The sequence below is a fragment of the Lampetra fluviatilis genome, chromosome 5, assembly GCF_964198595.1.
Source record: "Lampetra fluviatilis chromosome 5, kcLamFluv1.1, whole genome shotgun sequence".
Classification (NCBI taxonomy): Eukaryota; Metazoa; Chordata; class Hyperoartia; order Petromyzontiformes; family Petromyzontidae; genus Lampetra; species Lampetra fluviatilis.
In genome coordinates this window covers 15499875-15526544 of record NC_136279.1, presented here as the reverse complement: position 1 = coordinate 15526544, position 26670 = coordinate 15499875, and the positions used below count along the sequence as shown (strand labels likewise).

General features: G+C 43.3%; 1 protein-coding gene across 2 annotated transcripts; it reads left to right on the top strand.

The window, feature by feature from the left end:
* Window positions 1-120: 120 nt before the first annotated feature.
* Window positions 121-23024, top strand: TM9SF4 (transmembrane 9 superfamily member 4). Of its 2 annotated transcripts, none has more exons than XM_078856928.1 (18): window positions 121-179; window positions 3451-3564; window positions 4459-4558; window positions 5739-5907; window positions 6349-6466; window positions 7511-7622; window positions 8421-8539; window positions 9125-9236; window positions 9983-10053; window positions 12187-12319; window positions 12451-12532; window positions 12881-12956; window positions 13142-13225; window positions 15647-15822; window positions 17029-17092; window positions 18117-18236; window positions 19595-19684; window positions 20437-23024. In XM_078856928.1, the coding sequence occupies exons 1-18, from the start codon at window positions 165-167 to the stop codon at window positions 20584-20586; spliced, it is 1905 nt and encodes a 634-aa protein (XP_078713054.1). In that variant the 5' UTR covers window positions 121-164; the 3' UTR covers window positions 20587-23024. The 2 variants fall into 2 exon arrangements, with proteins under 2 accessions (XP_078713054.1, XP_078713053.1); XM_078856927.1 differs by lacking the exon at window positions 121-179 and adding an exon at window positions 477-666.
* Window positions 23025-26670: the final 3646 nt, after the last annotated feature.

Here is a 26670-nt window from a genome sequence, read left to right as displayed (position 1 = left end):
GGGTGTCGGGGGGGGGTCGGGGGGGGTCAGGTGGGCGGGTGTTGGGGGGGGGTGTCAGGGGGGGGTGTCAGGGGGGGGGGGCGGGTGTCGGGGGGCGGGTGTTGGGGAGGTTGAGGGGGGCGTTGCCAGCTGGCAGTGACGTCACGCGGCACACGTCGCGCGACATGGCGCCCGCCCAGGTGAGCCAACTTCTCACTCGCCGCGTCGCTTCTCGCTTTCACCGCGCGGCCGCGTCTCCCCGCGCTCCTTCCCGGCTCTGCCGCCCGACCCCCCTGTCCCCTTCCTCCCCGTCGGCTCTCCGTCCCTGCCCGCCCGCCTCGTCTAGCCGCCTCAGCGCTCAGTGCGGAGGCGGCGCGGCACCCAATGGCGCGAGGCCACACTTCGATCGCCGCCTCCGAGAGCCGCCGCCCGATTGGCTGGCTGCGGCACGTGGTCGGCGCGCTGCGGCACGTGATCGGCGCTGGGCCAATGAGCGGCGCGCTTCTTCGCCTCCCGTCGCCTCTGTGGAGTGGAAGTTTCGTGCCGAGGCCTCGAACAGCGGCAGTCGCTCACGAGCAGCAGCAGCAGCAGCAGCCGGCGGTCGCGTTAGCGGCACACCCCGGGGTTGGTTTGGCGCCGAGAGGTTGAGTGAGGCGCGTTCCTGTCGGCGCGATGCAGGATACGATTGTGAGTAATAGCCAGGCGCGTGTGGTGGTGGTGGTGAGCGGTGGCGCAGCGGTTAGCGCACTGCGCTACAAACCGGGCGACCCGGGGGGTTCGATTACCGCTCACGGCCAACACCGCCGGTGACGATTGTCTGAACCGGTTCCGCGCCTCCACTAGTTCGACTTGGCCTCAAATGAGTACCTGGCGCGGTGTAGTAAACATCGCCACTAGGGGAGACAAAGGCGGCCGGGCGTGGTGCTGGCCACCCACCCCCTCGTGTGCCACAGTGCCGGCCTTCACAGGTGCTGCTCGCTAACAGCACTTGCCCCTACAGCCTGTTAGAGGCTACACGGGGTGGGGGGTGTCTTTGTTGGTATAGAACAGGGGTCGGCAACCTACGGCTCCGGAGCCGCATGCGGCTCTTTACGGGCCGCTTCTTGACAATATGTACGTATGTACAGTATGTACTCAGATGCATTGCGGCTCTTGAAGTACTGAATTTTGTACCGAATTGGAAAGAAATGGCTCTTCTTGTTATTTTGGTTGCCGACCCTTGGTATAGAACGACGCTCCTCTGGCGTCCCCCGTTCACGGTCGCGTCGCTCGCAGTTAAATGTCCCCATCGGCACTTCCGTGTCCAACTTCCCACTTTCTCGAACGAGACCCCCTCTGCTTGCCAGCCCCGAACCTAAAGCGCCGCCTCGTACAATGTCCCATCGTTCAGGGACAAGCCACCCACCCCGACATTGGTCAACGTTCACTGAGTGTGTGGTCGGGTCGCGTTCGTCACCTGCGCCGTAGTTCGCGTTCTAAGTGCGTCTCCAAGGAGGGGGGTTTGTGACTGATTTAGGTTGGGTGGCGCAATGCGATGGCACCTTCGTTGCGATTCCAGGCCACGACTAAACATCGGTCGCGAGTGATATCTGGAGTCGTGGCTCTTCCCAACCTCCACGACACACCTGGCACGCACTCCACCCACGGTGTCAGTCTGGTCTGATAGCTCCCCCTACGGCCCTCGACGTGTGGAGGCTTTCACCACCGTGGTGTAGTCGACTACGGGCCGCATATTATCGTAATGATTACTCTGCTCAAACACGTACGCCGTTCACAAGATGTAGTCCTTTCACGCACAGAAATGGTTGTGCAAAATGGACAGAAAAGCTGTTGTCCGGTACGGTATTTAAACGCGAGCGGTGGGTTTAGGATGATGTTATTGGCAGGTAAGCTAGAAGTGCGTTGTCTGAATAATCCGTGTTCTTATTCTTGGTGCTTTCGGTAAAGCCACGTAGAAGGGAAATAATAAAATAATAAAAACATAAAACAATAACAATTCTCACGACGTTTCGACTGCAGCACAAGCAATCACTGGAATAAGGTGCGAAGAAAAATTTCTTGCTGGGGATTTCACACCTGATGATGACTTTACCGAAAGAACCAAGAATATCAATCCCTGCAGTCACGAAAGCTTTAAATCAAAAAAGAAATCCGTGTTCTGTGTAACCCGAACATGGGATGTTCCGGGCCCCTCCTTGCCACGTGTCATACGTGACACAGTGTAAACCCCGAGATGAGTGCGGCATGTGGGGTTGGTGACACACGATTACGTTCTCTCTCCATCCCTGTCACCGACTATGGGTGATCGGCAAACGTTGCTTTTGTGTCCTCTTAAATTTATCTCAAGAGCCCATTCCGCTGCGTGTGATGTCGCGCTACGATGGATCGTGTACGTGATGCCGTGCCTGTGGTTGAGTTGTATTAATTATTAATGGTTTAAACTAACACGAACTATCTTGACGTACGCAGACGTATATCGCACCTTATTCCAGTGCGCTTTATAACAATGTGAGAAGTGTGCATGCGATGTGTGTGAGCTCAAGAGTGAAGTTATTACAAGTCGTGTAAGCTATGAAGGTCGTGGTTTAGATTCCGACCCCGCCTCCTGCTGTATATTTGGAGTCTGCGGTTTTCTCTCTCCCCGTGGTCGTGCGGGTTTGTCTCCGGGTCCTCCAGTTTCCCCCCTCCGCATTTAGAATCAACATCGTACGTTTAGAGTATTTGGTTGCTATACATTTCCACGTAATAAGGCACTTCGTTGAGCTATCATTTGCAACCAGGTCGCTTCTGAAACAGAGCTATATAGTTCAGTGGGCCTTACCTGGTAAAAAAAATTACAACTTTTTTTAGTTTATGGTGTCAGGAGGACGGGCCGGAGTGGGTAAGGGAGGGCTTGCGGTCGGCCTAGTCGTACCTGCAGGGCTTGGGCAAGGAGTAGCAGTCATAGGATGGGTAAGGGAGATGCGATTGGGGGTTGTTTTAATGGAGGAACGGAACGCATGTTAGCGAGGATGATTGCTTTATGTGGCAGCGAAGGGGAGCAAGGAACGCACGCGGTTACTGGGAGCAGCAGGGCGAGGGAGTTTCTCAGTTGACGTATTTGCAGCAGCTGCGTCGCAAAGTTACTACATTCATGTACTGTCATTCTTCGAGGTGATTCTAATGTGTCAATGGCGAGAACACCCCATCACAACAGAAATATTAGGCCAGGCCGAAAAGTAAATGGATTAAACAACGCACCAAGATGTATACTACGTGTACACACGTTCTCGGCCTTGTGCAGACCACTATCTCCAAATAACTGCACGAATTGACATGTTTATTAACTCTTTACAGGCCTTTAAGTCATATTTAGGGAATCCTATTGAAGTAAAAAATCTAAATGATTGATTTTGTTAAATATTGTCTGGTTCTCGATTGCAATGTCATTTCCCTTGTGCTTAACTCGAACTGTTGTGTATTGGCTTTCAGAAAATGTGTTTGTGGCAGCTTGTGATAGCTCTCTTAATAAATGGAGCAAGCACCTTCTATGTGCCTGGAGTCGCACCAATGGATTATGCCAAGAACCAGTATGTGGAAATAAAGGTAAATATATATTTGATTAAACAGACGTACACGTGGCACTATTCATTGTTAAAAGCTACAGGATACTAAAGTCAACACAGGAAGGTCTGAGCTGGCATTTCACGGCAGTTAGCGTCCTGTCGTTCATGAAATATTTATTTGTTACATTAAAAAAACTATGTACAATGATGTTTTATGTATTATCAATACCCACTTCCAATTCTTCATAAATATGTGTCCAACTATTGGTCAACATCTGTGTATTGGAAATGATGTACATTCTCTTGTACGGTGGTCCTACTTTGAATGTTGAAACATTCTGTTGTTACGCTGCCATGTTCAAGGATATAGCCTTGAAATTAGATCCATAGGAAGATAGTGTTACTTGTTGCAATGAATCGAAATCAAAGTCAAAACGCAGTGTCCCACTCGAACAAGCAATGGGGCCTCACTCATCCCTATTGCTGGTTCTGAGCCAGTGATAAAAAAAATCCACAATACCCTGATGGGTGCCAGTCTCTCCATAGAACAACCACTGTTAATTTGCTTACAAATTGGTATTTATGTTATCAACAACTCTAGGGGTACTGATAAGCTGAATCTCAAGCACTCAAAGCACTACTAGTCCACCTGGCCAGATAGTGTTGAGTATAATTTGACAGACAATAAAATGTAATTTGTTATTTCGTACTATCAGTACTTATCTACGTTTGAATTCCTGAATGGGAGGTAGATATTACACTTTCCTCTGGCAGCAAACCAGTACCTTAAGAGGTATATAGCGTCAATACAGTACAATGTATTTTCATGAAAACTAAATTGTTCTTTCAAATTTTAATGATAATTGCAGGATGTTTTGATGGTAAACATGCGGCGTCTGTACTTGACCAAGTTTGTTAATTATTGTCTTCACAGGCTGTTAAAATGACAAGTTCTCACACCCAGTTGCCCTATGAATACTATTCACTTCCTTTCTGCAAGCCACAGAAAATATTGTATAAAACTGAAAACTTGGGTAAGTTATACAGTTTAATCAAATGATTTCTTTTTTTATTATTGTAGTTAACTTATTATAAAGCCGCACACTCAATGACAGACTAAATGTGTAATCCTGTTCATTGGTCTGATATACAATGTTGAGAATTTACTGAATGTTATGTGCATATGACGATTGCGTACTTGTCTAAAGTAGAGTTTGTGTGTTCTTTCTCTCCTTGCCGACGTAAAAAAAAGTTCCGTTTCTTGCATATATTTTTGTAAAATATGTTTTAATATATGCAAATTAGTTCGGAGGATTCAGCTGCGTACCAAGGTTATGGAGCGACGCAATGGCGAGTTGTTATCTGCCTTTCCTGATTATGCAGGAACTCGTGGGTTCAATCTCGACCCTGAAGCCTGTATATTTGGAGTTTGCATGCTCTCGCCGTGGTGGAGTGCATTTTTGTCTGGGTCCTCCGGTTATTCCCTCCACATTTAGAAACATGCACTTTGAGTATTTGGCTGTTATAAGTTTCCACATGATAAGCCACTTATTTGAACTATAATTTGTGGCCAGATCACTTCTGAATAAGAGTAATATAGCTCAGTCGACCTTACCTGGTAAAATAAAAAGAATAGTTTAATGGTCAAATTAAATCTTGACGAAGTGTTTCAAAATATACTTGAAATGGTTCTTTACAAGTGTATTGCAGTTTTACTTTTTGCCTCGTGAAATGTTCAACCATGTGTGTGATAAATCAATTTGGAAACTGTTAATGTACCTTATGACCTCCCAGAGAAATATTTTCCAGCATGCATGACGAATGGCAAACTCATGATAGTTTTAGATACAGATTTGAGTCTTGTCAACATCTTGTGGTCTATGTATTCTTAGTTCTTTCGGTAAAGTCACGTAGAAGGGAAACAATATAATAATAAAAATATAAAACAATAAAATTTTCACGACGGTTCGACTGTAACACAAGCAATCATTCTTTTATTGTTTCCCTTCTATGTGACTTTACCGACAGGACCAAGAATATGAATCCCTCCAGTCACGAAAGCTTAAAATCGAAATCTTGTGGTCTATTAAACACTGATCGGTAGCCTAGTGTTTTCGGCAAGAGCTATCAAACATTGTGGAGCTCACACTGTCTTTGTGAATCTTGAATAATAAGTAACCAAATTAACAAGAACTTTGTCTGTTTTTCTGATAGGTGAGGTGCTTCGTGGAGACCGGATTGTTAACACACCTTATGAAGTGCGCATGACTGAAAAGAAGGATTGCAAGGTCTTGTGTGATATGCCAAATGTTCCGGTTAAATTAACTGTGGAGCAGAGCAAGCTCATTGCCGAACGCATCAAAGAAGAATACTATGTACACTTGTAAGTTAAACCTTGTCAATGTGTATCTTGGTTATTTTAATAATTAACGTGTGAACATGAGGTACCTGTGCACTAATTATACCGTGCTGTATTCAACTGTTTTTTGTGAGCTAATCACAATGTAAAGTGGGGATTTAGTGAAATGTCCCATTTAGTTGAACATGTATCTCTTTTTGTAATTACACAAAGTGGTTTACTTTCTGTTTACTCTTGGTTCCTGAACATGGAGATTTCATTATTTCGAACAGCTTGGATCCAGTTTTACACGTTTTCCTTTCATGCTGGATCGGGACAATTCTGTCCTTTATTATTTAACTATGTAATATTTGTCAAGGTATTCACTCAAATGTGGACAGCCAAAGATTTGCAGTATCATTCTTATAAATCCCATGCACAGAATTGAATTATTTACATAACGTGAACTTACATTTTTATGCACAGAATTGCGGACAACCTGCCTGTTGCAACAATCCTTTCTTTTGCTGAAAAAAGTGGTGATGCTGAAAAGCCAGAACAGTTTGAACATGGATACAGACTTGGCTTCATGGACAGACAGAAGGTACGACTTATTCTTTGGGTCTTTCGGTAAAGTCACGTAGATAGGTTCAAAGAAAATAACAAAAAACTACGACGTTTCGATCACAACACAAGCGGTCAACACAAGCGGTCGTTATCAGGATGATGATCGAAACGTCGAAACACTGATATCAACATTTTTATCAGAACATATGTTTATCAGTCTTTAATAGGCCCTGTCGCCGGTTTATTCACTCTACGGAGACTTCATAAAAAGGTCATTATTGACCGTTGATTTGAGTGTTGGGCACACGATGCTGCTCTAGACCCACCAGGTAAAGATGAGGCCCGAACTGATGATGTCGGTGTTGCCCTTAAGTAAGTTGCAGACTCTCCATCAGAAGTTGCCTTGGCTTCAGCAGCTGCTTTCCCATTCGAATGTGTGGCATGAGTCATAATATTTTGATGCCACCGTCCGCCAAGAAATTATTCTAGAAATTAACCGAGGAACCGTCCGACCAAGTCTCGGGCACGAGTCAAAACACGGAACTAATTGTCATCAGGCTGGGTGCTTTACGGCAACAGACTGTGAAGCTTCATGTTCAGCTGCTCATAACATTCGTCTTTCGACTGCTTCAACATCACGAGAACTGATTTTGACGCACCCCGCAAGATTTTCTGACCGGTGTTGAAAATCGCCAATACGTTCATACAGACTAGTCGTGCAATGTAAAATAGTGACTGTGTGCAAAATAGATGTGGAGGCAATGAACCTGTATTAAAGTGTTGAATCAATGTTCAAACCCCAAGCATAATTTTAAATCCTAATCCATAAAATGTTGGTACAGAAAACTATTGACTGGCATCAATTACAACTTGATGATTGTGTATAAGTATAATTAATGTATTAAAACATGCACAATTTTAACGTAGATATTTTCTTATTTTACGACCATTTTTAGATTAAACATTTCTGTGCATTCCCCAACTATCTTAGTGTGTTACTTACATGATGGTATCGGTGGAGAAAACGTTATATGTTCTTTATTTCAATTTCTTAAAACGATCATTTTTGATTCTGTCAAAGGTGTACCTTCACAATCACCTGAACCTGATTCTGAGCTACCACAAAGAGACTGAGGATGCCAAGTACAAAGTGGTGCGATTTGAAGTCATCCCACAAAGCATCAAATTTGAAGGTACGTAAGGTGCTTGCTGGATTGATAATGAATTGCTCACATTATTTTGATCTGCACGTTCACAGCATTGTGGATTAGAAACCTTTATTTCTGAACTTTTCAAAGAGCAACCCATTGTGTTCATGTCATAAAACAGCCTCCAGAGAATGGTAAAAATTCTGACGTCACTTGTATATGTCTTACCAATCCAACAACACATGGCAACCCTTCATACTTTACAGAATATATCTAAACTTTTTTTTTTCCCAAGACCTGATCTAGAATATGCCGAGTTGGGTAAATGTATTATGCTAGTCTTCGTGCAAGTTGTTGGTGGCCAGATTAAAATGATCAACCAAATCGATTCAGTAATATGGTTCTCATTCTTGGTATGAGTTCAATGCTCTGATGGACATGATGCCTCTGAACTGTTGAGACACCCCTACAGGACATCTGTGAAGAAGGGCTTCATTGGTCATCGGATTTCTCCAGGATAAATAAATATAGATTCTGAAGAATGAAGCTACTTCTTGTTCATCATCCATTTATCTGTAAATTGACAGAGATCCACGATGTTAACAACAGAAACCCCAACTATCTGAGGATATGTTTAGAAATATAATGTATTTCTTGGAATGGGTTATGTCTATGTAAAAAAAAACTTTTCCTGTTTTAAAATAGGTAAAGTATTTTTCCATATTGATTGACATTTTCTTGTGCATGATAATATTGCTTTATATATGGTGGACCACACAATGGCATAGTATGCTTGGGATGCAATTTCTGGAGTGAAAAAACCAACCCACTGTCATCTTACAGCCCTGAATGCAGATGACAAAGGAGATTGCCAGAGTCCAGCAATATCAGGTGTAGAAGCTCAAGAGATTGATCCTAGCAAGGAGAACAATGTCCTCTTCTCTTACTCCGTCAAGTGGAAGGTTTGTTAACGCACGCTTGGACCATGGCGTCTTTATCTTCATTAACATTCAAAGTTGCCCTTTCTCAAACGTATATCTTCTGTAAACTCAGGTTTTCGCATACATTGTAATGAATAAACTAGCGTTGTTCATCAATTATCGATTTTCGATTTTTATTCATCAATAATTTATGTCATTAATACAGGAGTATCTATATTTTATGTCACCTGTGATGATGGGGACTCCCTTAAAATCAGCCGTGCTATATAGATGGCTAAGACTTACATTTCAGGTACACAGATTTTTAGTGTTGGGATGTTGCAAAAACTGCCACTTTCTAAATGTAAACTGTAATTTGTGATCAATAAAATTGGTAACCAGCACACAATTAAATAGTATTTAAAAATTGTTATCTCAGAACAAGCTTCTGAATTGGCTTCCATAAATGTCATATTCGGATAAGGCAAACCTCCCTTATCTCAAAGCACCTGCCCAGAAATTCTATGGGACGTAACTTTCTACGTAAAAAAAATAATCTGCATTTATCCATCTCGGATTTATAAACAGTGTAAGTTGCATTTGTTGAGTTAACTGCTTGTTTTGCAGGAGAGTACAGTGAAATGGGCATCCCGATGGGACACCTATCTGACCATGAGCGATGTGCAAATCCACTGGTTCTCCATTGTCAACTCTGTGGTCGTCGTCTTCTTCCTCTCTGGTTCGTCAAAACCAAAACATGGGGTTGCTTATCCCTCGCTTTGTTTGCTGCCACTTTTGTGCTCGTGCAAATTTTTTACACAAGCCGTACACATTACAAATAATTGCACTCGAATCGTAACGATGTATGCAATGCTTTGATTCGTGCTTCTAAGCCGATGTTCAACTTTTGAGGTAATTAAAGATGTTAATCAATGTATTACCAAGGGAATTTGCAGATTTCTGAATTCATAACTCAACAACCAAGCAGCCCGAGCCAACTGGCCGCTTGGCCCCACCCCATGTGGCCACGCTTCTTGTGGCACATGGCCATACACCACCAGCATCTTTGTTGTGGTGTTGCACAATTATAATGTAATCGTCTTAAAGCAGGATTATTGGAATGATTTAACATTGACTCCCACCGACCGAGTGAGCCTTCTGGGACTGGTTATGAAATTAATTCAGTATCATGGTCGGTTAAACATCTCTGCTACGTGAAGGCTTCACTTTCCCGTAGAAGAAATGTTTGCAAGCAATGCAGACATAAGTGTGAGTGTCAGAGGAAAGGTCAAGGCCATAAACATTTACACTTTAGTCATAATGCCTTTATTTTAGAAAAAGAGAAGAAATAAGTTGTGATCCATATGTTTTGTGTTGCATCCAGGTTACCTCGTTGCTTTAGGAAGTTTTATATATATAAAAAAAAGATTTTGAGATTTGTACAAATATTCTGTTGATTCACAAAGCAGCCTTTTTATTTTACAGGCATCCTCAGCATGATAATCATCAGAACTCTACGACGTGACATTGCAAACTACAACCGGGAAGATGACATTGTACGTAAAAACAGAACTGGATAAATGTGGTGTTTATTCAACTTATTTTTGAAAGCCACTGAGCTATGTGCTTTTAAATCTAGATTTAAAACGGAATTCTTCAGAACTGATTTTTGTGTTCAGTGTGTTTTCCTTCCCACTGCACCTCCGATTAGCACGTTTGGCTATTTATGGTGCGAAAGTAGTTCAACATACATCCATACAAATGTTACCTTTAGGCTAATGCACCGAACAAAGCAGGGAAAATTCATCAACAAACGAGAACGTACAAGTGACACAAAATATAATTGATTTTTAAATCGAATTGTGATCCTGAATTTGGAAATTCATTGAATTATGTGGGGAGTGAATGGTAATATGACTAGTTGCTATGCAAAACTGTGTCTTCTAGTTTCACTCAATGGAAGCACCACTTCTGTGAAGTGGAAACTTTAAGGCTTCCATATCTGAGCTCTGGGACCTTCAGCAGTGGCACAATTTGAGCCATTCCAGATCGGTGGATGTTTCTACAACCCCTAACCTCCAATCCATGACCTCTACCAGCTCCACTCTCGACTTCTTTATTTTAAACACCTAAGACATCATTTAAAATTTCTTGCATGGTCTTGCATGATTGTGTTCATAAAATGTACCTATGCAATTATTTCAATCCTTAGGAGACCATTATTTTACAGAATATACATTATATACAATATATGAAATGGCATATTCTTAGGTTTTTTCGGTAGCTAATTCGGCTGTGACGGTCCCACCTGATGACGGAAACTTGTGTTGCCTCCGAAACGTCGTGATTTTTGTTTTATTTTATTTTCATAAATTTTGATGTTTTACCTACGTGACTTTACCGAAAAAACCTAAGAATATGATTCCTTGCAGTCACGAAAGCTTCAAATCTAGAATTTATGAAATGGAACTTTTTATACAAGTACGATCATATCCCCTGCAACAGTGGTTCTCAACCGGTGGTACACAGACGCCTAAGGGGACTTGGCAATGTCCCAGGGGATATGTGAGGTGATTTATAAATGTGTGAAATTATATTGTTACATGAGTCATCGGTGAATAATCATGTATGACTCTGCTCAAATACAATTTTAATTCACATGGTAATCTAGAAAGATACACAATAACTTTCCAAACTTTGTTCGTAACAATTTGGTTTACCAGAGTAATGAGCGAGCGTGAATAGATTACGCGATGCATGCAGAGCGTCTGTTGAGTTTTGTTTTATTTGCTTGCAGTTACGAGCCAGTTAGGATACCTCACAAAATAGACAATTAGTTAAAATAAGAATGTGAATTTATTTCCCAGAGTTACGTTGGGTCAGGTAAAGGGAGTTACTTGGTTGAAACAATATTCAGCAAGGGCTGTGCAGTAGCCAAAGTTCTAGAACCCTGCTCTACACCATGCAGAATGTGAACATTAAATACTCGTTTTTGGAATACATTTACTTATGTATTTGCCATTCTAACACTTGTGCCTCAATAGCAATAAGGGTCTGGGTTTGATTCCCGACTCGGGCACCGTTCTGGGTGTAGTTTGTATGTTCTCTCCCTCTGTTCTGCATGAGCTTCCTAAAGGTCCTCTGGTGTCCTCCCGTAGCTAAAACGTTAAACCACTACAATATAACCTGTTATTGGCCAAACCTCAAAAGTAATCAATTGGGATGACATCAACTTTGCACCATACTGCGAACACCTGGCAGCATCCTCCTGCAAAAAAGTATTGAGGCTCGGTGAGGCTTTCTTTGGTAAACAATCATCATAAATTACTCCACCGGTATTACACACCGCAACTATTACCCGTTACTGGCAGCGTAATGCCCATTTGCTGCAGGTCAGGTGCTGAGTCACCATGTGCTGTACAGCGACGGCTGCCACTGGGAGCCGCTCCAATGTTTGAGGTTACATGTGTGATGTAAGTCGCTTTTTGCGCGTTAAGCACTTTGAGGTGCCCCGGCGTGAAAGCACTCTTATGAAAAACAATTATTAACGTGTCCCCGCATAGTGTGGGGGAGGCCCTCATCCAGCAGTGGATTCACAAAGGGCCGTACATGTGAATGTACGTCGTTGATAAAAGAAAATGAAACGTACTACAGGATTAATAACTCGCCATGGCCGTTATCCGTTACAGGAGGACACTATGGAGGAGTCTGGCTGGAAGCTTGTGCATGGAGATGTCTTCAGGCCTCCACAGTACCCGATGCTACTCTCTTCACTTCTGGGTTCTGGCATCCAACTGTTTCTCATGGTCTTAATCGTCATCAGTAAGTTAAAAGCGATCCAATCGGCATGATAAAGCAATACGTATAAAAAAAATCACAGCAATTATGAAACTGCTCTCGTTATTTTGTGCCTCCCCCATAACAAATATCACACATTTTTTTTGTCTCATCAGTCGTGGCAGGTCTGGGCATGCTGTCTCCTTCGAGTCGCGGTGCACTTATGACCACCTCTTGTTTTCTCTTCATGTTCATGGGGTGAGTGCTTATAATCCGGAGAGTGTACCGTAGTTTGCTGTACAATGGCCATGATTGGGATCCTGAGAGATGTGTACAGATGTGATCGACAATACTTTTTTCCTTGGTGTGATTTTTGGGACAATATTTACTCTGTTGGAATACCATGAAATAATCATTCAGAGGGATTCTAAACTAAAGGTCTGAAAAAACATTGTGACCCGCACTTGTATATATACTTACCTGGCGTGAAGTGGATTTAATGAAACTACAGAAAATCCCTTGGTAACCAGTCAAATACACTATTTTCAACGGGTATATTTGTAGCTTCTAACAGCTAAACTGCCGTGCTTATCTTTTACTTTGCAGACTATTTGGAGGATACTTTTCAGGCCGACTGTATCGCACGTTGAAAGGACAGCGTTGGAAAAAGGGTGCTTTCTGGGTAAAGTCCATGTTTGTTGATTATAATATGTTAACTTTAATTGAAACTGTAATTTTTCATAATTATCTTTTGTTTAGCTTACCTTTGCAGTCTTAATCGTAACATTTCAGCACTCTGTAAGAAATCTTCCCTTTATCTCATAAAACACCTATGTCACGCGTTAAGTATGACTTCTACGTTTGCAGACGACCACGATATACCCTGCAGTCGTGTTTGGAGTCTGCTTCATTCTCAACTTCTTCATCTGGGGAAAGCACTCGTCCGGTGCGGTAAGAAAACATTGTTACTGTTCAGGGAAATGTAACCTTTTCTTCATTTGTCAAATGGTTTTCTGCTCGCATTACAGAAAAAACCTTGCACCATTCTGAAAATAAATAAATCTTTATTTTATGTTCCAATATCACCCTCAATAAAGTAGGCATCAGTGCAGAATGCAACAGAAAGGGAACGGTACGGGGGGGCATAGAGCAAGAGAAATAAAAAAAGAAACCCGTCACGACCTCGGCGGCTAACACCGACTGAGCAAAGTAAATTGCAACTGAGCGCAAAATAAAATTCAACCGTGCGCAACGAATAGCATAAGAGAGGTAAGTAGTAAATATAAATCATTAATAAGTAAAGAAACTGTTTTTAGATTCCATGAGAAGGCAACTGTGAATAGATGTGTCTTGCACATGCCACGGAATTGAGAGACACTCGGAATTTTTGGGATGTCTGCTGGCAGGGTGTTCCAGATTTTTGTGACAGTCCTCGAGAGAAGGCTTTGTCCCCCCCAGCTTTGAGTGAAAAATCCTGGGCTGTGCAAGTCTTGCCGTTCCCACGGAACGGAATGCGTTGTAAGTGCCTGAGGATTGGAGGGAGATACAGTTTTGCAGGGAGATGGGCCTAGCCATGCAGTGCTTTGTAGGTTAAGAGAGCAGGAACCTTGAATTGGATGCAGAAATGGTCTGGTGGTAGCCAGTGCAAGCTGCTGAGGGTTGGCGTAATGTGTTCAAAATGGATCACCCGTCGGATCATCCGAGCAGCTGCATTCTGCACTCACTCGAGTCTCCGCACCAATCCAAGTGGTACCTCTGCACCAGTCCAAGTGGTACCTCTGCATGGAGGGCGTTCGCATAATCCAGTCATGTTGAGACAGGCATAAGCTCATGATTCCAAGTCTGGGGTGGAGAGGAGCGGGCGCAATCCTCGGGAGTGTTCGGAGGCGGTATAAACCTGCTCTGACCTCGCTGCGACCTGCGAGCGCATAGTCAAGCTCTGATCGAACAGCACGCCTCGGTTGTGTACTTCGGACACGTAGAGGGCCAGTTATACATACGTGCGTATGAAAGGCAGCATGGTTTATGCACGATTGACTATCATTTAACATCATTGACATTGAACATTGAATTTAAATAGGCAATGCAGTGACATTCTCCCCGTGTGCAAGTGTAAATGATTAGTTACACAGTTATTTTTTCATTGTATACATTTGCAAGTATTGATACATTCCTTTTCGCTTTAATAGATAGAAATCGAATGTTGTATTTTAAATACGTTCACCAGTGAACATTGGCCTTTGCGGTACTTCAGATATTCACGGTGTCTTTCTATGCAATACTATTTGCGTAACCACATCTTAAGACATCGAGCCCAAGACAAGCACTTCGCTCTTGCGCAGCAGCTCGTTAGAAAATACGGCTCTTGGAACTGGGCTCAACTGAATTAGCTTATACAAGTTGGACTGCTATCAATGAACATTACATTATTTGGTATACAGATGATTAATTTAAATTAACATACTGAGACAATTATATTCTTAGGTTTTTTCGGTAAAGTCACGTAGGTAAAAATGTAAAATTAATAAAAGTTAAATAAAAATAAAAATCACGACGTTTCGGAAGCAACACAAGCTTCCGTCTTCAGGTGGAACCATCACAGCCCGACAGCTGTATCAAGTAAATGAGAGATTACAAGAGATACCACTCCGTATATATAATGGTTTAGGGGGGCAGGGCCAGGAACGGCACACTTTTTATTAATATGGTAAGGTGAGGCTTAAGACTAAGAATAGACTGCATAACAATTGACTGAGCCTTTGTTATGGAGAGGTGCGGTTTGTGACTAACGCCTAGCCTACATAACAAATGCTGCAAATGGGACCGAGCCTCTGCCATGTAGATGGTAATAGGCTACATAACAAAAGACTGAGCCTTTATTATGGAGAGGTTCGGTTTGTGACTAAGCCTGGCCTACATAACAAAAGTGTGAAAAAAGAAAGCTAAACCTGGTAAAACAGAACTGGCTGTCTATCAGTAACCTGTAATAGTTGTCTGTCAAATAAGATGGTCCAAATAAGTGTAATTAAATCTTTTTTGCATGGTTAATCACAAAAACCTAAGAATATGAATCCTTGCAGTCACGAAAGCTTAAAATCTAGAAATACTGAGACAACTAAGTGTTTAAACGTACTGCAAACATTCCAAAAGTCGTTAAATATTGAAAAATATTACGTGAAAGTTATATCATGGAACGTAATACACTCGGCTGTGTTGCTCACCTCGAGTAATGTACTTGTTTCATTCACCTAACCTGAGTAAATTATTCATTAAAAAAAGTTGTATCATTGCTAGCAGCGTACGTGTGCATAAAATGATTTGCTTGAGGCACATCTGAGATGACTTCAGTTATTGTTTCTGACCGTGAGACAGGTTCCATTCAGCACCATGGTGGCCCTGCTGTGCATGTGGTTTGGAATATCAATGCCACTCGTCTTTCTTGGATACTACTTTGGCTTCCGCAAGAAGGGCTATGAGAATCCCGTCCGAACAAACCAGATCCCTCGACAGATACCAGAGCAGCGCTGGTACATGAATAAGTTCATTGGGTAAGTAGTGACATTTCACTTTTCACTAGACATGTTTTGTTGCATTATTTTAATGCATCCCTAAGAATGTACATGTGCATAGACTTAAATGTAATAAATTGATATAGTTATTTTTATATAAACGTGTATTACTACACAATTGGATGAAATGGCAGTGTTACACCAGAAGAATCTTAGCCCATACACCATGCAAAGCAAAACATGGAATACTCAAGTAGAACATAAAATGTGCTTATTTAATTGCCGTCACGTGTTTTTTACATGGTTCATGCACCTCGGTATTGATGGGCGGTCAGCCTGTATTGAAGTTTTCCACTTCCAATGGTGGCTGCTATGTGCTAAAAGCGTGTTGTGCGTTCCCACTGGCATTCCCAAGCCGTGCCGTGCAGTTCCTGGAATGGCGTGGGGCACAGCTTGGGTCCTGTCTCATTGCACGCCTCGTGGTCTCGGCCCTTCAACTCTGTCCACTCCCCACCCCTCCAACCCCTCCTCCATGGCCAGGATGATTGAAAACTAATTTCTTTAGAACGAATTTTCGTGTTTAGTTTGTTGTCCTTCCTCCACACCTCCGATTAGCACAGGGTCAACATACATACAATTGTAATTAAATAAAAAGGTTTATTTTATTTGAGGTAACTTTCTCTGGCACATTTTATGGGAGAGACACCATTAATAGTGAGAGACTCGGGCTTTCCTGGGTAAAGAAACAATTGTTTAAAAAAAAATGATGTTTTAATTCTACATGTTGGGGGTTAACTGCGATAGGTTCAATCAGTGTTGTAAACTGTTACTTATTTAACTGTCTATTGTGATACAAAAAATATATATTTTTGGTTATGTGCATATTGTCCATATAATCCCCTTCCATCTCAAAGGCTTCATGCCATCGAGGAACAAGAACATGTGTGTGTATTCCTTGCCAGTGGGACATTACTTTCTGGGTGTCCTTATATTCAAAAGCTTTGATTCCTATTGCTAATTTGTTATATTGCTTCAGATTAAATTATTCATAATCACACGTTAATAAAGTTCATTAATTCTTCCTTGTCGTTAACAACATTTTTGAGCTATTTGATGCCAACTTTTTTTTGCCTGCCAGCACTATAAATAATAAAATGATGTATGGTGATGTGGCATTACATACAAAAAAAAAACCTCTGCTAGTCTGATTGTTGACGTTGTTTTCTATTTCTATTTTCTTTACAGAATTCTCATGGCTGGAATATTGCCATTTGGTGCTGTTTTCATTGAGCTGTTCTTCATTTTCAGTGTAGGTATCTTTTGAAAACTAAAATAATAATTATACAGTGATTTGATTTCTATTCAACGTCAATGTTAATTGCATTTCTATGTACATCTGAATTGTGGATAACTGTGGATTTAGTATTAAATTAATCGAGCTTGTAAAATCACCTCAATTATTATTTTACTTTATTTTTTTACCATACGAATGTTTTTACATTAAATGCTCATTGAGATTTTTCATATTTATTGAAAATGTTTTTTAACTACATGTATGCATTTTGCCCATTTTTATTGGCTACTATATCCATTTTGTAATTTACACACGTGACTTATTCCTGTTTTTACAAATTCTGTTGTTCCCATTTGGTATGCATTTAAAAGTAAAAAAAATCACTCAAACGGCCTGAACTAATTGGCGGTCTCTCGGTGATGTTCACACGCTCTACAGCAGCATTACACATTACCAGAGCACAGGCAGTTCACTTGGAGCACGTTGGCAGCTGCCGCTAGACCATGCGTAGCATAATTTTTTAAAGTTAAGCTACACACCTCACAGCCGAATTAACCAAATAACAAAAAGACTGTCCAGTGCACTGATGGGAGAGATTGATTTACGTCGCAAATGTTACATCTGTATTGATTTAACATTTCTGTTTCTGCCTTGCATACAAACGTTCATGCAAAATTTAAGTAATGTCGTAACGCTTAATGTTTATCTCTAAATAAATAACTGGCGTCCGTCTGACATGTCCAACAGAGCCAGGCGCCTCGTAGCTATCAGGCTGAGCAGAACCCTTGCTGTGCGCGTACATTCTCTCTTCCCAGCCGTCCCGGCACCATCAATCTCTGATGATGTCACTCTAGCGCATATTTTCCCTTCCTTGCATTTCTCCAGTTGACATCGTATGTCCTCCATTCTTTTTTACACTGCTTGTGGGAATGTTTTATTGTACACGTTGATGGGCTGCAATGTAGTGTTTGTGTAACAGCATTGAGGAGGGATTCTAGTCCAGCTGTTGTTTAAACGATGTTCTTTGTTTTTTTAACAGGCCATTTGGGAGAATCAGTTCTACTACCTCTTTGGCTTCCTGTTCCTTGTGTTTGTCATCCTGGTGATCTCCTGCTCCCAGATCAGCATCGTCATGGTGTACTTTCAACTGTGTGCCGAGGTAGGCTGGTTTACATTCACCCGATAAATACTTCAACCAAAGAAAGTGCCCGTGTCATGTGCTAATATGATGATACCCATGTTGCATGCCTGTTATGTTTATTTATGAGAAACATTCGGGGATCATTTTTACACAATGTAAAAATTTTTATTGTACTTTATTATTGCTTTTTTCTTGTAATCGTTGATTTTGTAAAGGTTGCATGTTTATAAATTAACCATAGTATAGTCACTGTGTTATATTGTTGATTTACAATATAATAATCTCTTGGTTATTACAACATAGTGGCTTATTACCTTGGAGATTATAAACAGTTCAGCAATAAAAAGTAATCTGTGAGAAAGCTATAATAACTTCATATTTATCAACAGGAACTACTGTATCAAAAAAATCATTCATAGCACATTTTATCTTGACAATTGCTGAAACGGTTGGTTTTGCTGAGGGCATACTCGCCTGCTTCGTCTCCGTGGCTGGTGATGAGGCGATTAGTGCCACGTTGCTTTGGAGATGGGCGTCGCAATCCTTGCAGATGTAATGATTCCCAGTGGTATGATTGAGGTGTAAGGTCACAGCATGAAATGCAAGCTCCCTTTCCATATTAGAGTTCCATTGGTTGGACAAGTTTTTTCTTAATTTCATCTCGTCTTCTTGGTTCTTTCGGTAAAGTCACGTAGAAGAGAAATAATAAGGCTTTAAATCGAAAACATTTTATCTCGTCTCTTGCTCAACACTTTGAGGTACATCAAACTAGGGGATCACCAGCTCAGTGGTTTGGGCATGGGTGTAGTATCTCGTCAATAAATATCTGATTACTGCTGACCGTGATAATTAACACACTATTCGGCATCGTTGTGAATCTGATGTTGAAGGGCGATGAGGAAAGCGAGATCGCTCTACGTGTGAGGTCTGCCGCAAAGTGCACTTAATGGTGCACCTTGGCACTGAAAAGTAAAGTCAACCACAACAGTCCGGGCGGCTATTTACAGCTGCAGCGCAATTATCTATTTGCAGCTGCAGGGCAATAATCTGCAACATCGTAGGGATCCATAAATAATTGGATGAGTTGTAGATATACGCTGCTTCCCGTGATGGGATTTGCGGATGGGAATGCTGCATGGAGTTGTGTCTAGGGGTTTATTAGCATGAAAGTGTTTTTTCCGTAAATTTTTGAAGGCATACAATGATTAATAAAAAATATTTTTGACTTTTTTATATGTACACTTTCAAACATTTCAATATCGCCACGCAACAGTCTAACTTCCTGGTGGCTTTTTTTATCGGATTTTTCACGTGTGTGGTCTCCTTTTCTGGTGTTGTGCACTCGGTGTTAATGCATTCGTACGATGTGTGTTCAGGATTACAGATGGTGGTGGAGGACATTCATTGTGTCGGGAGGATCTGCCTTCTACGTTCTAATGTATGCCGTCTTCTACTTTTTCAATAAGGTAACCCCAGTATTTCTGTGCTACAGTTGTAACTTGCGATACCCCGACGACAATTATGCATTCCCGCATGTGCATCTTTGATCACAAAATTCAATTCAGAAGTAACTTTCAAATAGTCCCTCGATAATATTTGGTTACAGCATCATCTTCCATGTGCTGAATGTTGTTCAATATGCCGAGTCAACTCCAGTTAGTATTCCAAAATATATTTTAATTGTTGCAGTTTAAATTCCGTACGAATTAATAATCGCTAAAATCCATACCTTTCCAATACTCAACTAAACTTAGAAGCGTTCATTACATCAGCATTGAAATGCAAAAAAACCCGACATATATTATTGAAAAATGTAATGCTATTAGCATGTTTTGTAGTATATTTTAACATCATTAGCAATTTATTATTATTATAAATCTTTGTTCAATTCAATGGACAGTATTTTGATACCAGTTTTCATCACACACTGGCATGATGACAACTCCTTATTTCGCCGTAATATAGCAAGCCATGACTGATCGGCATTCACTAATACGTGTAAGATGTTGAGGCCAGAGGGTAACAGTGCTCACAGTATGTAGTCCAATTTCTGATTTGAAATGTATGAACATTTTATTTGAATAGTAATATTATTTGTACATTTTTATTTGAATACAGATATGCGTAGGTATAGTTACGCAGGTGTGTACATGCTTATTTTTCATGATAAATATATATTTATGAAAATGTATTTTAAATGCAATCTCTGCTTTTGCAGTTGGAGATTGTGGAGTTTATTCCTTCGCTCCTGTACTTTGGCTACACTGGATTGATGATCGTCACCTTCTGGCTGCTCACCGGAACGATCGGCTTCATCGCTGCGTACATATTCATTCGTAAAATCTACGCGGCCGTCAAAATAGACTAGTCACGTGTGCGGCGAGGGAGTCTCGGGGTGTGGTGATGGGTGTGGGGCTGGAGAGGCACAAATGATTGGCGTTGGCATTTCCACTAAACATGTCAATAAAAATGTCTGTTGACATCCGTGTGCGGTCCAACAAATGATTTGTGTACATTTTAATATGGTGGAGACAAGATCATGTACATAGTTGATGATAACCTTGGCTAGTTGTTGATGTATTGTGGGTTTTAGCCTTTTCTCGGTTTTCAAAGAATATGTAAAAAAAATCTATTCTTTTAACCATTTAATTGATTTCTTGAAGTTACATTGCTTTTCATGTTGCATTTAGGGTTATTGAAGGTCAATTTTCGTTTGCATTAAAGTGGTAATGCTTTTTGTCTTTCCATGGTAAATTCCTGTGTGATTCAAAGCGGAACGGTCTTGGGATAATTTCTTCTGATATGAGTACTTTACAGTTAAAGTTGTATGCACAAATGTATGAAAAAATTAACATAAATACTTTGAGAAAATACTTTTGAGTTTTTTGTATTGAATCATAAGTATATATGAGCGAAACATATGCATAAGGCTTTTTTATTTTAAAATATTAATGGCCCTGATGAATTGGTGATCGGAGATATATTCAGAGGTGTTTGCATTACCATTTAAACAGTTTTGCATCAATGTTAGTTATTCCTCTTAAACGGATTTTTGCATAGCAGCATAACCACAGTGAAAATCGGAAAATTCGAAGTCTGTAACGAACTATAGTAGAATGTATACACTCTATGACATTCACCCTCTGTGAATCGTAATATACACAGGTACCATATCTCTGAATTTAACAAATTATTTGGTGATATTCTGTTGGCAGTGGTGCACAAATGACACTCACTCGTCAACAATGCATTCGGCTAAGACATAAATAGGTGACAGTTCAGCCAATGGCACTTCGTAGTGCACAGAGGCTACGACCAAAAACGTGGCCGATTTTTATATTTTTCCTTATAAGGCAATGTTATTGAATGTGCATTTTTTAAGTATATGTTAAAGTTCTATGATTCACAGCTACAATTGACAGTTAAGATTCACAGTAAGTTGGATTACAGGCGCAACAAAATGTGTTGCGATCACGATATTTAACTGGATAAATAGTTTTTCCTTGGTAACGTCTGTGTTTCACGATGAGTATAATTTTGCATGGGGATGCGTCTTTGCTAATATATATGTGGAATATATGGATGATTTTGCTCGTCATTTGGTGATGTGCCAGTGCAGACGTGTCCAGTCGCCTTATTCCACAGCATGTTTTCTAATAGGAGGGTTGAAGCAATTCCCTAAACAGCCTCTGCAGCCCTTGATATTGCGAACAATTGGGAAAAGCCCATCTGTGCTTCCTCGCACGATACAGAATCAGAACTTTTATTTATACAGAAGGAATCCGATGAGCTATAAAGCTCCATTTCACACATGTCCAGTGGGGGTGGGTAGCAACGTGACGACAAACAACGCATTCCGTTCCACGTGTAACGGAAAGCTCCCAGAATCTTTGGTTTGCATTGTCAAGGACCGCGAGTAAGTTTCATCGCTCGCCTTGCGTTTTTCACGTGGGGAGGAGGGTAGTTAAATACCCAGGTGATGTTTCGTTTTCTTTTTTTCCTTCATGTGCAAATTGGCAGCATGGGCACACCGCTGAAACGTTGATGAAAGGTGTCTTGTCTGCAGGTTATGTTTAATGGGGCGGGAGGGGGGTTCAACTGTGCTGCTGTTTTCTCTGTGTATAATACTGCATTGATTTAACCCGTCTTGACAAAGTCCTTGCGAGTCCCAAGTTTGTTGAAAAGTTTGCAATCCGGTATAGATGTTAGTGTGAATTTGAGCGTCACAAAATAAAACACTGCAAGTAACGTTGCCTTAGGTATACATTTGTGTGATAGGTAAACATGCGAGGTGTGCTCATTGGCCAAGACCTGTTATTGACGTTTGCCACGAGACCGATATGAAAGCACTCCTGGTTCCCTGTTTGGCCAATTGTCTTAGTAACACATTAATGAGGCGATAGAACAACATTTTCTATGTACATATAATTTGATAATAACTGCTTTGTAAGTGGTTTTACAAGCAAAGTAACAAAAAAAACTCCACATTCATCAATAGCCCTGCCATGAAGGGGAAGCTATCTAATAGGTGAAATTCTGGGCCATGACCCTTTTACGTACCACAAGGACACGTCTGAAATGGCGCATATTACATATATTTCCTTTTATACAAGGTAGTGTTATTAATGAATGTGATTTTTGTATGTACTGGATGTTTTAAAAAGCTAATAAGCATGTTACCACATGTTTTAAGTATTCTTCATGGTTCAACATGTTTAAGTATTCAAGACGTTAACCAACCACGCCATTTGTGATCTCTGTGCCATTCCTATGCGAAGTAATCTCTTGAGTAGTCGACATCGCTTGTACAACTGAAGTACCGGTAAGTACGCTGGACACCCAGGTTGAGGCACACGTATGTTTATTACAAGTTGTCGGTACAGGACAGCACTAGAGGGGGTAGCGGCCCCCTCACCCGGATAACTGGGGATACACCCTAGCTAATCCTGACCTACTCCCAAGTCCTCCACTAACGGGCTAGGGGAGGCTAACTGGCCCGACACTGGTGAATCGGGCTACGGTCTCCGGAGTCCCAGGGTACTGACCCTGGTTCACGGAACCACGCCTCTGGCTTGATCCTCCGCAGCCCTGACAAGGGCGGCGTCGAGGGGAGTCCAGGGCTTCTAACTAGGAGATCTTCCTTCTTCCTCCTTCGTTCCCAGACTGAGCCACGAGCTCTCTCTGTCCTCCCCTTTTATACCCCCCCGTCAGGATCACAACCCCCCAGGCTGCCTGATGCGGACGTCGCTGCGGGCACCCCCCCCGTGTACTCCCGGAGCTCCGCCCACTGTGTTTATTCCCCGTTGGATCCCATGCACCTACAGCCCTCCCGTAACAACCCTACATCACTCCCCCCATTACAGCTCGCAGCCGTCCCGGCTGCAACAATTCCAATAAAGGAACATTTACCCCTCAACCCCGTGTGTGCCTCATTTTTTTCAACAAAATGCAAATTGAACAACAACAACAAGAACAACACGAAGAACAAGCACACCCCCGAAGGGAATGTCCGACGCACCCCCCCCCCCGTATAAATACGAAATCCGTAAAAGCGCGTATATACAACTAGCCAGGAACTCCCCCAGCATACACAGCACACCCACGACACACAACGCACCCACAACACACACACCCAATGTGGCAGGAGCGCACCACCGACGCAGCATACAGTAACCATGACACGTGAAATAAAAAAAATTTCTTCTTTTTGTATATTATAAGAGTCTGCGCATCTTAGCGCGTGTCCTTGCCGCAGGCCCGTCACACGGGGCAACCCCGGACGGCGGACCATCCGGTCGCGGCTGTCCCTTTCGAGATGAGGTCGCGATTGAAGTGGCGCGACCGTCGGCATCACCCGTGTGGGTTGTAGGGCATGAGCCCGTCATTCCCGGTGCACCTGTGGGTGGGACAGCCGGCAACACATCAGGCGAGAGCAGCGACGGACCCTCCGAGTCGGTCGACCCCCCACATGCTTGGCCCCGCGCGTGTGGAGTGGGCCCTCGCACCGCAACAAACGGTTTTAGCCTAGAGGGGTGTACAAACCACCGGCGCCTGCCCCATTTGATTCGAACGCACTGAGGCCTCAAAACCTCGACAACCTCGACGGGGCCCCGCCACGGGCGCACGAGTTTAGAGGAGGTCGCGAGTGGTACCTGGGGACAGTGCAGCCATGCCCTGTCCCCCGGCTTCCACTGCAGCACGTGCGCGCGAGCCAGCCTGAGGCGCTCGTTCGCCTTTTGACGCCTGTCAGAATTTAGCCTCGCAGCATCCCGCGCCTCAGTCAGTTTGTCAAGGTTAAATTTAACGTGTTCATCCAATTTAATTTTACCCAGCGGCGCGGGGATCTGCAGCTGTGCCGAAACAGGTGGGTCGGGTTCGCGGCCATACATAAGAAAGAATGGTGAAAATCCCGTCGCAGCATGGGGAGCCAATCTGTATGCCGCTAGAACCCCTTGAATTTGTAAGTCCCAATCAGTCTGTGAGTCCGAGACTTGCTGCGACAACATAGACGAGATGGTGCGATGCAGACGCTCGACCATCCCGTCCGTTTGCGGGTGATAAGGAGAGGTTCGAATTTTTTTTCGTTCCTAGGAGATCACAGACTTGTTTTAGGAGTTTCCCGGAAAAATTTTTACCCTGGTCGGTCAGCAACCGCTCCGGAGCACCTTTGTCCATGACATAACCCTGGACAAAGGCGTCGACGATGGCTGCTGCCGACTGATTTGGCAGGGGCCAGGCCATAGGCCAGCGCGTAAAATATTCGACCCCAGTAAGCAAATATCTGTTTCCCCTGGGGGTGGCGGGGAATGGCCCCAGAATGTCGAGTGCGACCAGTTCATTTACTCGGGAGACCTGGATGGACTGCAAGGGCGGGTTCGACTCCCGTGCCGGTGGTTTGCGCTGCGCACACATAGGGCACGCTGCCAACAGATCAGTGACATCCCTTGTCATGCCTGGCCGAAAAAAATTCAGCTGGAGCAAGGCGAGAGTTTTCTGGGTCCCCAGGTGGAGGAGGCGCTCATGCGCAGCCCACACCACCTTACCCCGTAATCCCGAAGGGACCACCAGCCGGTGACGGTGGGATTTGCTGTCCCAATGCATGAGCAACCCTGCGTGCATGCCCCAAGCGTCGGCCTCACCCGTCCCCCGCCCCCTCTCCCCGGCGCGACGACGCAACGCGAGGAGGGAGGAATCCTCCATTTGGAGGCGCCCCCATTCATTAACGGGCAACCCAAGCAGGGAATCTTTCCCCTGTTCCGCGATATCAATGGTGACCAATGTTTCGTCATTGGCGGCGGCCGCCAGGACCGGATTCATCATGTCCCCTGCCGGCTTGCAACGCCCAGACCCCAGGAGGCATGCGCATTCGGAGGCGGTTGGCATCCGTGACAGAGCGTCAGCGTTGGTGTGGCGAACGCCCTTACGGTAGGTGGTTTCGAAATCGAAATCCTGGAGGACCTCCAACCATCGGGACAATTGTCCCGATGGCTGTTGAACCTTCAGGGCGTACTGCAGTGCCGCATGATCTGTGCGGACGGTGAAACGCCGACCGTACAAATATGGGCGATACTGTTGGATGAAATAGACAATTGCCAACAGTTCCCTACGGGTGACACAATATCTTTGCTCCGCTGGAGACAACACCCGACTGCCGTACGCAACCACCCGTTCCACGCCGTCAACCACCTGGGAAAGCACACCTCCAATACCCGTGTTGCTCGCGTCGGTGTCGAGCAAAAACGGCCTAGAAAAATCTGGGTAAATCAGGGGAGGAGCCTTTACCAGGGCGTCCCGAAGGGAGCAGAAAGCAGCTTCCTCCTCCTGACCCCAGTGGAACCGAACCCCTTTCGATGTTAACGCGTGTAGGGGTTTGGCAATCGTTGCAAAATTAGCGACGAAGCGTCGGTAATATGATGCGAAGCCAATAAAACTCCTGACCTCTCCCACCGAGGTGGGAGTCGGCCAGGAGCTGACACACTGCGTTTTGGCGGGATCGGTAGCAATACCCGAGCGCCCTACGATGTGCCCCAAATAACGCACCGACTCGCGTAACAAATGGCATTTCTGGGGCTTAAATTTCAAATTAGCAGCCCGCATCTTTAGGAAAACCGCCCGCAACCTCTGGAGATGTTCATCAAAAGTTTTACCAAAGACAATAACGTCATCCAAATAAATCAGGCACGATTCCCATTGCAATCCAGCCAAAACCAATTCCATCAATCGCTGGAAAGTTGCCGGCGCTGAGTGTAAGCCCATCGGCAACCGGTTGAATTGGAACAGGCCGTGCGGTGTACGGAAAGCAGTTTTAGGCTTAGAATCATCGTCCAGAGGAAGCTGCCAGAATCCCGAAAGTAAATCTAGTGTGGAGAAGAATCGCGCTCCCGCCAAGGCGTCCAGCGATTCGTCCATCCGTGGGAGCGGGTATGCGTCGGCAACCGAAATTTTATTAAGG

What these genes read in the sequence shown, in the direction of transcription:
- TM9SF4 (XM_078856928.1), top strand. An exon ending in GAAGAATACTATGTACACTT is followed by an intron (nt 5,908 to 6,348) that starts GTAAGTTAAACC and finishes TTTTATGCACAG; the next exon opens with AATTGCGGACAACCTGCCTG. An exon ending in TACATGAATAAGTTCATTGG is followed by an intron (nt 15,823 to 17,028) that starts GTAAGTAGTGAC and finishes TTTTCTTTACAG; the next exon opens with AATTCTCATGGCTGGAATAT.